This window comes from Psammomys obesus, unplaced genomic scaffold (genome assembly GCF_907164565.1).
Source record: "Psammomys obesus unplaced genomic scaffold, mPsaObe1.curated_primary_1811, whole genome shotgun sequence".
NCBI lineage: Eukaryota > Metazoa > Chordata > Mammalia > Rodentia > Muridae > Psammomys > Psammomys obesus.
The window spans coordinates 7,456,624-7,473,760 of NW_026593286.1; the positions used below are offsets into that span (position 1 = coordinate 7,456,624).

Sequence of the window (17,137 nt, forward strand, 5' to 3'; positions counted from 1 at the left end):
ATGTACACAGTCATGATGCATTGATGCCCTGAGTGGCAGGTGTCAGTGTTCAATCAAGAGTACACAGTGATAAAGCACTCTAGCCATTCTGGCCTCACAAATGCCGGTGAAGGGATTAGCTTTTTTTCTGTTGTTGTCTGAGACAGGGTCTTATGATGCAGTTCTGACTTTCCAGGAACTCACTCTGTAGACGAGCCTGGCCTTAAACTCACAGAGATCCGCCTGCCTCTGCCTCCAGAATGCTGTGACAAAAGGCCAGTGCCACCAGATTCAGAAAGGACTTGTTTTTATCTCTGAAAGCAGAGAATGAATCAAAGTTGGGGAGTATTCTGAAAGGAACTGAGGACCGTTAAGACACCCCAATGTGTTTTCCAAGCCATCATGTATTGATGGCTTACTGTGTTCAGGGTGCGCTACTCAGCTCCTCTAGAAAGCCCAGGAGTTGGCTCTTACTCCTTGTCTTGAACGGAGGCAAGGCCAGCATGGGAGAGCAGAAATGATGCAAGGCAAGCTGGAGAGAGCAGGAGAACCTGCCCTGCCACGACTCTTCACTTTTGCTTCCCGGTGAACTTTACATTTCTCATCCGTTTTCAAAACCACAGCCGGATTTATGGACACGTTCTTTCAGTGAGACAGCTCTTAACACCTGGTTCTTCACAACCACAAGAGTGGGTCAAAGTTCCACATCTTCCATGTCAACACATTCACTCTGGTTTCCCCTGCTCCCCACATTTCTATAACCACCTGATGACTGTCTCCATGCCTCCATTGAAAATGCTGTCCCTCCAGGAAGCTCCAGGATGTCCAGCAGACTCAGGACTTCTGAGTCTTTTCAGTAAGGCTGCAGCACTAAACCAAGGAGCTACACTGCCCTCCAGTGGGCTTCAAGTGCGAAAGCAGCTCAGCGTGATCACCTAGGGTTTGCTACAGGGATGGATGGGGCTGTTGGGCCAACCTTGGGACAAGGCTTCCAATGAGGCCACTATCATCTATTTGGGAACAGGTCTTGGGTCAGGGGGGATCAAAGCTCGCTACCATGGTGGATGTTGGGGCTCAGACCTGCTTCAGACTGGGGTTGAGAAATACTGGTCTTTCTTTTCCCACTAGCCACAACTGTCATCAGCTACGGCAGCTGCTGGCCACAGTCATTTCTATACTTGGGTCCAGAAGAGGGCCCTGTAGCCATATACAGGGAGTGTATGAGGCACTGATGGTTCTTGTTACAAGCTGGCTTCCAGCCCTATCCACTGGTGGAAACTCCCAAGAGGACACGGATCAAAGGTTGAACCAAGCAAAGGAACCGCTGGGAGCCACACCTGGGGGTTTCCAATGGCCTGCCACTCATGGAGGCCACTGTTCACCTTTGCATCTGAAGGGAAAGGAAGGCCCACCCAGTGCAAAATCTATCTATCCCCATTTCGACCCCAAGGGACCACTGAGATATAGATGGTTAAGAAGTTACTGCCTGGGAGGTCTTATTTTTGATCAGCCAAAATTGCAGAGCTGCCATCCGTGTAGAAATGTAGAGACACAGATGTCCACAGACACCGACAGAAAGTAACTACGGGGTATAATCTCTTGTCTAGGAATCGGGAGGGGGGGGTGGTCACTGACCTCTCCAGGCACATAGAGAACCAGACATGAAGGTTTCCGAGGTCACCAAAGGGATGGTGTTCATAACAACTGTTAACTTTGTGCAATTACTGGCCCCCTCCAGGCAGGGGGGGCATGCAGGGAGGCCCAGGGCATCCAGGCCTTAGCAAGACATTCTTGGCCTCTAAGTGCTTAGTGGAGAGAGGTACATGGTGACTGAAAGAAAAAACCAAAAATGTTAGCAGAAAACTGATGGTCAAACATGGTAGAAAGTGTTCAGACTAGTACTGAGGTCGGAGTTGATTTTTGGGGATGCAGCTGGGCTTTGGGAAGGAGTGTCTCATGGGACGTTACTTCATTCTCAGCTTCTGGGAGCAGATGAGATGGTTGGCAGAAGCGAGGAAAACAGCCCTTTCACTAAAGGATCTCACTGGCATTTGTGGCATCCCCTATGGCCTGGTGTGACTATGGAACATTGTGGCCCTTGGGGCATCCATGATTGAGTCCGTCCAGTCCTTGCAGGTTAGGATGGAGATCAGCAGCACAGGGTACCTGCTCAGCATGCAGCTGGAGGGGTGCAAGGATTCAGTGGAGGCCTGGAGACCATGGGAGTGGGAGGTGGGAATTGAGAAGCGCAGCACGCGCAGATGAGCTGGAAGGTGCTGTCTCTGGTGAAGTGTCTGGCGAGAGCAGGCCCCTTGCCTGCTGCCTGAAGTGAGGAGCTCACTGGCTGATGGAGTCAAATGCTGGCAGGCTGTGCACGGGAGGAGTCACCTCTGGCGACAGAATAGGGGCCAGATGGAGGCGGGCCTTGGCGCCCCAGAATACAAGGCTTCACATAGGTCTTACCTTCACCAGCGACATGCTCTAGTAACTTGTGAGTCTTCCTGCAAGCAGTCAGTGCTGTCTCAAAGCATTGGCAAAGCGACAAAAGACAGAGCTACACTCAGAATGTCGGGGGTGTAAGAAGGTACTGTAAAATAGTATGATACTGAACTTGGAGGCAAGGAAGGAGACTGGACAGATCATGCTGCACACGGGCAAGATAAGGGGGAGCTTGCATGGCAGGTGCACTGTATCTTGAGTAGGTTAACTATTTCCTGCTGTCTTTGACAAAATGTGTGCTTGTGTCTCTTGATGGGACTCTCCACAGTGACTCGAAGTGGTCGTCTAAAGGATATCACAAGGCAGTTTCTCCAAAATTTTATTTTAATTTAAATTACAGGGCCAGCCAGATATTCTGATAAGAAATTCACTTTTCCTCAGGAGAAAGGAAACACTTCCATGTCATTAACAACTGTATACATCTCCCACTTTTTTTAAGGGTTAAAAAAAAACCATTAACTGCCTTAAGCAAAATTAACCCTTTATAACACCAAAGGAACCACACCCAGGACAACTGTTCTGGTAATTGGAACCTAGAAATGATCACAATTCAAATGCAACTTTTCAATTTTGAATGTTTTCACATTGTTCTGTTTAAAAACAATCCAGAAAGTCTTCTCCACCTTCAGCTTCCAATGCATTTGTAACACATTTCTTTGACACATCACACCCCATCTTTTAACACCATGACGCTAGCACTACTCTGTTCGCCCAAGTGGAAGCTATTCTGCTGTCTCAAGTTCTAAGAGCTAGCTTGGCAAGGAGACACTCCTTCCACTTGGTGTAATGGCTGCTATCACACCAAATCCCGACGCAGGACAAGGTGGGGCAAGGGCTAGGTACTTAGCTTGGCCGAGTCTGACCCCTACCCAGTTGAAGATTTCCTTATCCAGGAGACTGACTGCTTCCCCAGTTTCTACTAGCAAATATGAATATTCTCTATCTCTCTCCTCTCTTACACACACACACACACACACACCCTGGTAAAGAGAGCCTTGGAAACCCTTTATTGTAGACTGCCATTTAAATGAAATAGAACAGACCTGTATTTTATGGAGTGGATTTTCTGACTTGTGTTCCTTGAAGAAAACCTGCTAAAACATCAGCTAGGAGGCTCCTTTTACTGGCCAGTGAATAATTCAGTTAGTAAGAGAGGCTAGCAAAGAAAAATTATGTAAATTTTTTAGTCAGCTACAGCCATGCTGAATTGGATCGGGCAAACTCTGATTTTAAGTTGTTAGTTGTGATCTGTGTGTCACTGGGACGAACAGACACCATTCTAGTAACTTTATGTAGCTACAGTCTAGGAGACATTGTTCTGTTGTGGTCACAGTCACAAAAAGTGGTGCAAAATCAGTCACTTTATAAATACTGATAATTTGCGGCATTAAGGAAAAGGACATTAAAAACCATCAATCTCCCCAGAGGACACCTAGGACTAGGGCTCTTCTTTTCCTAAGAGAAGCCAGTTTTAATTATTCAGTTTCACGACTACTGTACTGGATATTACTTACTCTAAGAAAGAAAGGGTGCTCTACAGAGGCCCCCCACAAAGAATCAGCATTATTTAGCATAATCTGTATCATTCATAGATATGGCAATCTTAGGACGCATTTTAAATGAGTAAGGCCAATATTCTGCAAGAATGTGTAGCAGACTGAGTTCCAGGTGTAGTTCTGCCTGCCAACGGCGAACCATTGGGTAACTGAATACAAGGGATTGGTTTTTTTTTTTTTTTCTTTTAATGCTGTGATCCTTAAATGTTAAAATCAGCATTTTCATGTGATCTCAAGTATTTCAATTACATGAGCATTCTTTTTTTTTTTTTTTTGCAAAACTCAGGTAATAGTTACATACTACTACAATAACATTCCTCTGCTGTACAAATTAAACGATTTAAAAGAAATGAGCAATCTAAGAATTATATACAAAAGAAACCTGTAAGCAGTGTTGAAATGAAACATAAGGTGTTGCTACTAGCTCTACTGTTTAAAAACACCTTCAAAAGTAAAATTAACAAACACCCTTCAACATATCCAGGTTTGTAAGTTTCAAGAAAATCAAATGTCAAAAAGTTCTAGAAAGCTGTGAAAAGCATATATACACTTTCCTTATGACCTTATGAAGCTCCACACTTGAGAAGTTGCTAAGTTTCAGTATCAATTTATTTGCACGTCAACTTTATTCTCCCCAAAGCTCACACTGGATACAGTTCCCCTCTGATCTCCAACAAATCTCTGTAAATGCCATCTTCCTTCGACGAAGGTGGATGATCTGGCAATGGGAAGCCAGGTGTACCCATGTCATACTGCCCAGACCGGCAAAGAGCAGTGCCGAGGTACAGGTGTTAGCCGATGTCATCGATGCCTTTTCCCTAGACCACTCTCATCATACGTTTGCCTTCATGCGCCCAGGCATGTTCAGAACTCCTGTAGCGAATGGAGTCTGTGAGTTCTGAGTTGATACAGAGATCAAGAGAAAGACACGTGCGCTCTCATGTGCAAGCAGCAGCAGCTACGTTCTCCAACCCGGACTGAAAAACAAAAAGGAAAATGAAAAACCGTTCACTTAACAGCAGGTTAGCAGGAATGTTCCTCCTGGATCGGTAAGAGTGCCTGATGCTGAGCAGCTGACAGCAAGTGCTGAAGTCGGGGGGATATCGCAGGTGTTTCTTGGGAATTAGGCTTCTTGCTGAGCTGGTCTCTTCAAATCCCTGATCTGTTTGACTAAATAGGTCTTCTCGTCATTGAACTGCTCGTCCTCGGTCCTGTCGTTCTGAAACTTGCTGAGGAACTCAATGAGTTTGGTCTGGTTCTTGAGGAGGATGTCTAGGATGGGCTGCGTCTTGTTGGGGTTGGCCACAAACACCTGCAGAAGCAAAAGCCCTATCAGTCAGAGAATTCAATATCCACTCAGCAAGTTCTGGGCATTTAGGAACTTGGTGTAATTAGATTTTTCTTTAGAAGAACCTTTTCATGATTTTTTTCAAGAATTTTTACACGACAGGAAGAAATAATAACGATTACATATTCTTGCACAAAGATTGCCAAACTCATTCTGCCAAACCTGAAACACAGTAGTTAGGACTAAATATTGGCTTTGAGTTTAGACTCAAATAAATTATTTCTGGACAAAGGAGGGCTTCCTGACTTTTAAGGAGAAAACTCTCCAAGGAAATCATTAAAAAATAGTCTTGGCTTTGCACTGGCCTTCACTTATTAGGGGCACAAAGATTAATCTGAGGTCAGCCTCAGACGGGATGGGAGGGGGAAGAGGGCAGCAAGAGAAAGGCTTTGTCTCTGCATACTTCTGTGGAAGCTGAAGAGAAGGACACCCCTCTCTTTTCTCATTCTCAAGTCCAAATGGCACCACCCATTCCCATCCAGTCCTGCTTCTGTTTAAATGTTCTGACTAAACTGAGTATCACTTTGGGTATCAGGTAGTATTTTAGTAGTTGTAATGAACAGTTTTGGAAGAAAGCATTGTTTGCCTCTGCAGCCCACCTTGAACACATGAAAGGCCTCAAACTGGATGTTTCGGCTCTTATCTCGGAGGAGGTTCATCATTAACTTGAGGTTCTCAGGTTTACTGATGTATCTCGTCATAATAGTGAAGTTGTGTCTATCTAACAGTAGCTCACCGAGAAGCTGAAAAGACATTTAGGCCATTACATTTCAATTACTATTAAGACTGAAAGCAAATACAAAATTAAACAACCCATCTTATAGTCATCACTTGAAGCTAGCTAGACAAGGCTGGTTTAAAAAAAGCTATCAACAAAAATAAAAATTAACAACATAACAAACAACCACTAACCAAAAAAAGTGGTCAGAAGAAAGGGATAGTAGGAATTTCTGTTCATTAATCTTAACTGAGTTCCCCCCCCCCACCCCCCGTTTTAAATTATATTTAGCAGAGCCTTCCAGGACAAAGGGTGGTGTTTGCCTAAATGCATGCTAAAGTTTTTGCTTTCTCACATCTGCCTCACAAAGCTGTATCTTCAGGGATGTCTTCAAGACTACCTGACTGTTAAGGAAACAGCAGTGAGCTGAAGCCACCTCTGCCTGTTTTCGTGCTTCCTCACTGCACCATATAAACTCTGTGCAAATGGTCACTGCTCAGTTGAGACTTTTCTCCAGGCTGTTCTCACACTGAGCTCTAGCCAAGGCCCAGTGTATTGCCTACATGCCCTGCTGGGAATGGGCATGATCCTTATGGACAGACAGTTGAGGGCATGTCCTGGTGGCAGCCTGCCTGGTTTAGATCTGTAACCTCGAGTGTGTAACTTGCCTTCTTTGCGCCTTAGTTTCACCATATATACAATGAGGTGGAAATGGTATTGACTTCTCTGGAGAATGTACTGAGAAACTGAAGTGTGAACATAAGCAAAGCACATGCTAGGCCGCAGGCTGGGGCTTCCTTTCCTGGAACAGGGTCTAAGGGAGGGGAACAGAAGCACAGAAGAATTGTGCCCGATGGCATCTGCTTTGCAGCAACCAATCTGGTTCCTAGGCAAACTCTAGATACGGTCATTTCTAAATAACTGGCTTCCAAGTAATCAGCTTCTCATCATACAAAAACAAATACCAGCTAGGATGGCTGTTTATTTCCACCATTCAGGAGGCAGGGGCAGGGGCAGGAAGATCTCTGTGAGTTCAAGGCCAACCTGGTTTATAGAGTGAATTCTAGGACATCCAGGGATACACAGAGAACCCTGTCTTGAAAAACAAAACAAAACAGAACAGAAAAAACAAAAACGAACAAACAAAAAACCCCACCAAAAATCAAGACTCAAAAACTGCTGTGGGACCGAAGACATGGTTCAGTGGTTGAGAAAACAATGTTCTTGCAGAAGACCAAAGTTAGGTCCATACTCCTCACCTCCCAGACCACTGTTCAGGAAGTTAAATCTGTGCTACCTAGGATTCATAAAGAATTTAGGAAACTTATGTTTTGGGTCTGCAAGATGGCTCAGTGAGTGAGGTTTCTTGCATGCCAAGCCTGACAACCTGAGTTTAATCCCTAGAACCCATACTGTGGAAGACTGACTCCCCTAACTTGTCCTAAATCTCCAAATGTGCTCCACTCCCCACCCAAAACAAGGGCAATATAATCATTTTTAATAATTAAAAACGAGTAACTTCAGGCTTACCACTATGAACCATATAATTACTAATTTTTAAGGTAAAAGCGACCTGCCTACATTCAGTCGACTCACAACTGAGTGCTACAGGAGTGCAGCTTTCATGTGTTCATCTTCTGTCACAGAAACTAAAGGTGCTCTGAAGAAAGACTTGCTTTAATTTCTAAAAGAAAACTGGGAACACAAATCCTTGGACATAATGAAAATGAAGTTTTACAAAATGATATTCATTTGCTGACAGCCAAGAGAGGGAATGGGGTCTCATCAATACAGAATCAGATACTTTTCAGAAATTTTAGGCAAAGTGGAATTTAAAAATGCGTTTAGTAAAATATTTGAATGGGATCTTATGTCCTTGTAACTCCATCTCTAGTTCTGTCAGAACTGGCTGATAGAATTGGATGTGTTTCCACATATTTAATAATCACAGAGGTAAGCAGTTGTTCTGACAATATATATTTTAGACTTGGTAGGCCAAATGTTCTGACAACCACTGAAATCTAGTTTCAAACAGCCACAAAGATGATGCATAAATAACTGTGGTCCTATAAAACTTTATTTACAAAACCAAGTAGTTGGCTGAGTTTGGATTACAGGCTGATGTTTGTCAGCATGGTTTACATGCACGCTCATATATGTGTAGGCACACGTGTGGCTGCCACATGTATGTATGTGTGTCTGTGGGCAGAGCTCAAAACTTGTTTTCCTTAGTCACTTTTCCACCTGCCATATTGAGACAGAATGTCTTACTTGAACCTAGAGTTTGCTGATGTAGTCCAGCAAGCCAGCTTGATCCTAGGATCCCATCTCCACTACCCAAACATAGGTAAACTGCCATGCCTGCCAGCATTCATGTGGGTGCCAGGGGACCTGATTTGATCTTCACACTTGCACAGCAAACACTGGCCCAACTGAACTCTCTCTCTCCTTAGTTTGTCAGTTTGCTCTAGAGTTCCAGTCTTACATTTAGAATGTTAAGGTCCATCCAAGTGGAAGTGCCCATACCCTGTGTGGGGACAAAGCAGGCAGAGGTATGCCAGCTCAGTTTCAATGTTTACATGCTGGGCCCCATCCTTTAGAGCCTAGTCCTTATCACGTGTTGTACACTTGGAATGCTTCATCTAGTTGGCACGAGTCCATTTAAAAATATGTTTGTGCAAGACCCAATGGTTCATGCTTATTGTCCACTGGGAGATTTATGCAGGACTCAAGCCCGACTTTGGCTACACAGCAGGACCCTATGTAACCAAAACATAAAACCAAAACAACAAAAATTTCAATCCCTATAGAAATATTTCAGAATCTAAAATACTGCACTGCTGGAGGATTAAGTCCTCTTCCATCTCCTGTTATATTCCCCTTTGGTGTCTCAGCCTTCCACAGTAGACATATCCGACCACTACTATATCCCAAACCCTGCAAAAATCCTGACCATGCCCAAATCACAAATCAATTGTTTCCTGCCAGTCTAAAACCAACAGCAGCAAGTCTCTGATTCTCCAAATTCAAGTTGCAAATACATACTGAAGAGAAGCGAATGACATGGGAAGGAAAATCTGCCTTACCTTCAGTGACTGCCTCTTTGTCACATAATTTTCTGAATGGAGTAGCTTCTCATAGTCACTGAAAAACTAGAGACCAGAAGAACATACATTAGTTTATGGAAAAGAAGGCTAGATAACATGGTGAAGTTCAAGGCAGATGCTCAACATCAACAAAGGCCCGTGTTCTCTTGCTAACAGTGATGTCAAACCTCTTTCTCTTGTACCCCTCTGGTGATGCAACCAGCCACTTCTATACAAGCAGCTCCTGGGATTGGTCCCCTCAGACTCCAGCCAGATCCAGAAACTGCTCTGACAAAGTCCCCTTCTAAACCCTAAATCCACGTGCATAAGGCACTGACACAGTGGTTCTCAACCTTCCTAAAGCTGAGACCCCTTAAGACAGTGTCTCATGTCGAGGTGACCCCAACCATAAAATTATTTCATTGCTATTTCATAACTGTCACTTTGCTACTGTTATCAAATGTAGGGTCGAGAACCACTGTATTAACACCTTCTCTCAGTCTCCATGATCATTTCCTGGTGTTAAAAATTCCTATTTATTTTATATATAGGAATTCAATTAATCTAGATCACAAAAAAGGAAAATGAATCTCTTCTTTCAAGGTATCAAACAGGAGAGAAAATAGAGTTGAGAGGAAAAACCTGGCAGTGTGTTAAGTAGATAGAGGTCTTGAAAGGTGAGAATTGGGTTCAAAGGTGAAAGAAGGGAGCAACATTTAGACATGGAAGGGCAAAGACATTTGTGAAAGAAATACAAAAATGCCATAGTTTGAGAGGCCTGAAAAGTACAAAGCTGCAAACCAGAGCTGACTGTGCTTTACATGTTTCTGCTAGTTGTGTCATGCATGTCTTTCTAACACCATGCATGTGATGTTAGTTGATATCACATCCACAAATAATACATAGGAAACTATTTAAATTCAACATTAAAACAGACTTCATCACCTCCTGTAAATTTCTTTAACTAAAGTAGTCTATTTGTGGGAGGCTTTAAATTAAGACAGTAGCATATTAAAAAAAGGTTTGAGGCCTTGTGGAAATAAATTAGGTAAGAAGTACTAACTGCTTATTATGTTTTGGCGCTCTGTCCATGAGCCTTAGCATCAGAGAGCCACACACTCCATACACTCTTCTTAGTAGGCAGGTGCCACTCTGAGGCTAAAGAAGGCACGAAGAATGAAGAAAGGCTTTAGCACTTGAAGCCAGCCAGACTCAGGCAGTCAGCAATTCTCAGCCTTCCTAATGTTGCAGCTGCAACCCTTTCTCATCGTCTTGTTTTTGTTTTTGAGACAGAGCCTGTGTAGCCTTGGCTGTCCTAGAACATGCTCTGCAGACCAGCTGGTCTTGACCAGGCTGCAAGTGCTCGGGATTAAAGGCATGTGACACCACTACTCAGTGCTCTGACCCTTTAATACAGTTCCTCAGGTTGTTGAAGGCCTCCACCATAAAATTATTTCATTGCTATTTCATAACTATAATTTTACAACTGTTATGAATCATAATGGAAATATCTGATATGTATTATCTGATATGACCACACAAAAAGGGCTGCCACAAAAAGGCTGAGAACACTGTGTTAAAAAGCCTATGAAGTTCCAATGCAATGAAGCCTACCATCTCAAACCAAAAACACACAAAAAGAAACACCCACATCCAACCACTCATGGCAGAAATAAGATGCCATTGATGAGGCTGCTTACTTAGCTACATACTATGATGCTGCTGAGGGAGAGGTGAGACAAGAAGGGACACATGCAGAAGGATAAATTGTGCCTCTAAGAACCTTATAATGTAGTGAAGTACGAAGCAAATGATGAAGTATTAACAAAGACCTAAGCTATTAAGTAGAAGAATTTAAAACATAAATAAGCCAAGTCTGGTGGGATGGACAGAAAGTCTAAGTGGCCAGTTATTCTACGTTCTCTAAGTGTGTGGTGCAGGGAACTACTGTGGCATTATGAGAAGCCCAGAGGAAGGCATATGTGTAGGAGTAAACAAAGGCATTGTGGCTCTGGGGAAGCTGTGTGGCTGAGGGGCACACGGGATCACTGACAGCTCTCTGGAGGTCATCACTTCTGGGTCTGACCAATACTGACAAGAGCTGGAAGCAACCTTACTGATGGCTAGATCAATGTCCTCAATTTACAAATAAGGAGGATTTCTAAGCCCCATGCAATAAGTGCCTTGGCCATGCCACAAAGAAGAAGGCAGTGAAGCAGGAGCAGAGCTGGGTCCTGCCCACTCTAGGCCAGCGCTGCGCAATCCTATCAGCTGCTGCCTCTTTCTCTCTACTTGTATGCAGCAACTGATGAAAAAGGAAGAGAAGGTATACAAGTCAGACTAAATTCTCTTTGCATCTTAGCTAGGTTATCATTCAGGAGCAAAAACAACCATTTTCCTCTTCTAAAGTAAGAGATACAAAAGGCAATGTATGAATGAAGGTCAAATGTTGTTTCAGACTTAGTAGTATTCTATGTTGTTTCAGTAAAGAATTGATTTTAGTACCATTTACCAACACTACAGTCAAATATTCTGATATAAAACCTAACTTAAATCCCCATTTAATTTCTGTTAAAAAATTATGTTACTTAAAATATTTCACATACTTACTCTATCATAATGCTGCTCCAAAAATTCTGCACTGAGCAATTTATGTCTTGTAAGTAAATCCTAGAAGAAAAAAAACAAAAAACAAAAAACAAAAACCATGTATTTTTACAGTTGGTCTCCGATAATGCTCTCTTAGGAAAGAGAATTCTAAAATATCTGTGCCAAATTACCTAATAAACGGCTGTTAAATATGAGCAAACAGTAAGTATTTAATATTTCATCATGATTTTTACTTAGGACCATAAAAGTTATCCACAAAGTGATCTTGGTCTCACTGGGTCAGAACTGTTTGTACCTCACTACCGCTCTCTGAAGCTGGCTTGAAGGTGGCCCTGGACATGGACCACAATCCAGCTTGAGTTCCTCTGTGGAGATATACTGGACTCCTGGTCTTCAGGGAGTTGATCTGCCACTCACCTCCTGATAAGTTCCCTTCACAGAGGCTTTCCACATGCCCAGTCATTGATCCCTGACCCTGGACTCTGATATCACTTCCTCAGAAAACCTTTCCTGATAGGTCATAGTTGTGATTCTACAATTGCTCGTGGGCTTATTAAGTAAAATCTCTCCTTCATTAGACTGTCAGTTTCATAAAACAAGGGTCATGTTAACATTTTACAATGTTGAATTTCTGGCACCTACGCACTGTTGACCAGTACATAACAAGGCTTAGTAGTAAATAAATCAATGAATGAACCAGGAAACTCAGAAGACATATTTGGAGAAGGACACATTTAAGAAAGTGACATATTTGGAGAAGTATACATTAAATGTTCTTCATGGTATGCTTTTTAAGAAAGCTTATAACCCCACCCCAAGGATTTACAGCTGTTCAAACTGCTGTACATGGTTTGTGTTGTATTCCCTCATTTGAAGGTTCAGGAAACTTTGCTTATTTTCCCCCAAGTCTCCTGTGAGAATTAAACAGGTAAAATTAAGAAGCTAGAATTTAGTTTCAGCATCTATGGAGATGCAGTAGTCACTTTCCTGAAGCCTTCAGTACCTGTCTGCTGCTTGGCATGATTTTAAATGCAGGGTCTCCACTTGACAGGTGCTACAAGCTCTCTTATCACAGGCAGAGAGAAAAGTCGGTAGTGTGTCCAGAACCTCAGCAAGCACCAAAGGTTGCAATGCGAAAAGGAACACATTGACTTCCAAGACAGTTATCAAGAGAGAAAGCAAGTAGGCCTGGCTATTAAAGAGGATCTCCACCCTTTAGCCTGCTACTATGTTTCATAAGGCTGGTGTCCCTGAGTAGGTACCACAGGGACTGAGTTTACATGTAGCAGCCACTGCTGAATCCTTAGACCCAAGAATAGTACCTGAAACAAGTCAGGCACTCAGAAACTGGATGAATGGATGGATGGATGAAGAGATTTGTGTGTCAGGATCTGTATAAGGTGATGCCACTTCAATTTTGCCAAAATCTTCAGTATACATCTGCTGTTCAGCAAGATTTTGTGGGCAATCTGAGTAAGTACAGCTAAAAGAACCCGTTGCTCTCTGATCACAGTCTAAAAGAACACTAAGGGAGAGGCTGAGAGATGCTGACTCTTAACTGAGCCTGAAGTATCAGGATAGGTCAGCATAAAGTATTTGCTCTAAGATGCAAAAAAGGCCTATAGTGTAACAAGGAACAAGAAGTCCACAAAAGGGCAACATGGAGAAAGGGAGACCTCCAACATCTCTCTACGCACTAACCTGGGAAGCAAATTACTACAGTGTCAGGATAGGTGGGACTGAAGGAGGGTACTCTAGGCAACTAAAGCTTCCCCAATCTCAGGATCCAGTTTCTGGCCAGATGCACAAACTTGATCAGAATACCTAGTCATCCTTCAGTCATTAATAAAAAAGCTCAGCTGAGCTGGATAGAGAACGCTTAAGACGTGTGCTACAGAACTCCCTGAGTGGGGGCACTCAGCTTATCAATGATATGAACAGGGCATATGATCAGCTGTGAGTTCACCTTCCTTGTTCCTTGAGAACATCTGTAGGGCTATAACTATCATGTCTTCAAGCTCTCAGAAAAGAGTCATTCAATAGGACTATGTTTGTTGTGCACACCATGGCAGTATAACACACTTACAGACTTACCTAACCCTTTTTGTTTGTTTTTCCTTGACAGGGTTTCTGTGTGTATCCCTGGCTATCCTGTAACTTGCTTTGCAGATCAGGCTGAACTCAGATTCAAAAATCTGCCAGCCTCTGCCTCCTAAGTGCTGGGATTAAAGGTGTGCACTCCCACTGCCTAGCATCTTACCTGTTATTAACAAGCAGACTTCGAACTCCTGACCTGGGGCTTGTCGAGGATTATCAGACTGAACATTCTCTTAGCTATGCATGCCAGTTGGGAAACAGAGTCCCTTTGGGTGCTTATAAATAAATCATCTCTCTGGAATCACTCTCTAGACCCAGGCAGGTATAACCTCAAGCTCCAAGCTCTATCAGGTTTTCTGAGGAATCTACATTCTTTCATTCTGGAAAATTACAAGTATCTGCCAGCTTTCAAATGTTTCTCTCCATGTCTTTCATCAACCCCCAGTCATATGGTTTGCTAGCTCAGTACTCATTCAAACTCTGGATCCTGGACACTTTTAGAAAATACGGTTTTAGCATGAAGACACAGCGCCTGTTCCACAAGCTGCATGTCCGCAACTGTGCAAGAGTGTGTTTTCTCAAAGGACAGCATGAAATGCGTAAAATACCCTCAGCAAGCAGGAATGGAGCAGCCCTCCTCACAGCGCATCTGCTGCAAAACCGCTGAGCTGAAGGTGCTCTTCGTTCTTCCTGCTCTGACCACAGTTTGTGTCAGGGAATAAGGTAGCTTGGCTCTTTCAGATATTTAGCTAGTCTGGGATTAGAAGGTAGGTCCCTCTTCCTTGCATATATACAGTCCTGTCTATGGGCTATGCTTTGTTCACTATTTGGGGCCTCTCATGAGCTCTTCCTTTTTGTGTCACCAGGATCACCTGGGATCCAGAAGCCAGACTGGCTCAGAGCTCTCTTCTGGAGCTCACCCTCTGAATCCCAAGTGGGTTTTCAAATTTCTTTTCTTCAGGGAGAGACCACCTGCCTGGCTCCGCCAGACTGGTGCTTCTCTTGCTGCTGTAACTTGACAGGACTGTTACCCCCAGTGGTTCCATCACCACCATTTTCTCCTGAGGAGACTCAACTCAAAGAACCAAGCCACACAGGCCACACAAGACTGTCAGATATCACATTTCAGGCATGTAGCCAGTGCAGACCTCTCACCTTGGAGCCAATTTGGACATCTGTGCCAGGAGCATGTCATCCATGTCCTCTACGTGGTCAGGGTCTGGCTGCATTCTGCATAGCTGCTGCTCCTCATTCCTCTTCCCTCACCCTCTTGTGCCCAGAGTGCTGTCACTCTCGGGGCCTGGCTGTCTTTCCACACAGGGTGCTCTCCCTGACACAAGGCGCTACACCTCCCTTCATGCTGGGCTGCCGCTCCTGAATGGGTACTCCCTTCCATCGATGCACGCTCATCGTGATTCCTATCCCACCACTGCTGCTCCTGAATGGGTGCTCCCTTCCATCGATGCACGCTCATCGTGATTCCTATCCCACCACTGCGGTGAGACCTAAGACATTACAGTGGCCACTCTATGTTATGATCTCCAATTCATTGCAGTTTCTGTGTACATGACATTTATATATATGTCTGAGGTCTTACCTAGAAGCTGCCTGTAGAAGCTGCACTGATTCTAGGAATAAATCCTCAGCACCACTAACACTATGACCTTATTCTCAGTCAGGGGGAGACTCTATTGGACAGTCCCCAGGCCTTCATCCTCCATAATGTATTCATCATCCTCACATGTGTACTTTACCCAGAGCCCAAGTCCTTACCTCAGGGGCTCTTTATTAAGAAGCTCTTATATGGAAAGTGACCATTCAATGTGTTCACGGCTTCTGATTATGAGTAAGCTAATGTAAGTATACTAAACACTAATTCAACAATAAGGCCAGTTAAAGAAATGTAATGTATCAAAAATTTATTCTCGTTGGGAACAAAAAAGAAACTTCAAGGTTGCTGCTTCATTTTTATACCATAAAGAGAGGCTAACAACTAAAGAAACTGTGTGGTCACACAAATCCATGGGAGGCAAGGCAGGCGGGGGTGGGGGCGGGGATGTGACCACAGAAGGACAACAAGTCAACTGTGTAGATAATCCTGCTTCCTTGCTGGGATTCAGTGTGACTCTGGTGTGAAGAGGTGAACCTCTGCCTTGGGCTTGTCAAGAAGAGTAAGAGTCTCTACCCTGAATGTGGATCTTGTATTAATTAATTAATAATTAATTAAATTAATTAATAATTAATTAAACGTATATTCCAAAAAGCATGCTCTCTGAGGAGAGGCCAATTACCAAAGGGGGTGTGGCACAATGCCCACCACAGAAGAAGGCCTGGTTGTTGGGCATTCTGTGTATTTTTTTGTGCCACACTTAGTGAATAAAATGCAATTTTGAACTTACAGGACTCCTGCCTGACAAGATTTGAGAATTTAGCCAGGCACAGTGGGGCACACCTGTAATCCCAGCACTTGGGGAGGCAGAGGTAGCTGGGTCTCTGCTAGCCTGGGCTACAAAGCATGTCTAGTACAGCCAGGACTATACAGAGAAACCAGATCTCATAAAACAAAACAAACAACAACAAAAAGATTTAAGAATTTAACCTTTTCACATTTTTAGGCTGTTTTTGTGGTTTTACTATAAATACCTAAAGCACACCAAAGCATACAAAATACATCTTTTTTTTTTTTTAAATACATCTTTTCTAATCCCACTAGAGGGCAGTCGTGTGTAGAGTAGGGAAGACAAAGACTGGGAAACCTGACTTGCAAGTATGCTTAGAATCTCAGTTTTTAAATGTTACCTTGAATGTAGCAAATGCATCTGAAGCTATGTCAAATGTCGACATTTCAACATATCTGAAGAAATCATAAAACTGTTCCGACCACAAAATGATTTTTGCAAGTGGTTCATGTCTGATGCATTCTCTTAACATTATCCCACAATTAAGAGCTATTTCTGGAGATTCATACCTGTAAAAACAAAACAAAACAAAAGCCATAATTTCTCTTTCAAAATAGCAAAAGTGAACATTTTAAACTTTCTCAATTGAAATTTCATCAGACACTACTAATATAGAGCCTACAGCTGTGTGCAAGCTGCCTTTGATCAAGAAAAATCAGCTATGGCAGAGACCATGACACTAGAAATTCTGTGTGTAAAGTTGAGAAGAAGGTGCCAGAGTTATGCTATCCAAGAGCGTAGCTTTTACCTACTGTGCTCTCAACAACCAGAAGAACCAAAAGTTA

The 17,137-nt window shown here is 43.2% G+C and overlaps 1 protein-coding gene across 2 annotated transcripts in view; it reads right to left on the reverse strand.

Annotated features, from left to right (window-relative positions):
• Nucleotides 1-2,779: 2,779 nt before the first annotated feature.
• Cab39 (calcium binding protein 39) overlaps nt 2,780-17,137 on the reverse strand; it is a 70,804-nt gene continuing 56,446 nt past the window's right edge. For both annotated transcript variants that reach the window (XM_055616594.1, XM_055616595.1), the window contains 5 exons: nt 16,693-16,861; nt 11,797-11,856; nt 9,187-9,252; nt 5,982-6,125; nt 2,780-5,346 (listed from right to left, as the gene is read on the reverse strand). In XM_055616594.1, coding sequence (XP_055472569.1) covers nt 5,158-5,346; nt 5,982-6,125; nt 9,187-9,252; nt 11,797-11,856; nt 16,693-16,861 — 628 coding nt within the window. In that variant the 3' untranslated portion in view covers nt 2,780-5,157. The remainder of the gene's footprint in view (nt 5,347-5,981; nt 6,126-9,186; nt 9,253-11,796; nt 11,857-16,692; nt 16,862-17,137) is intronic.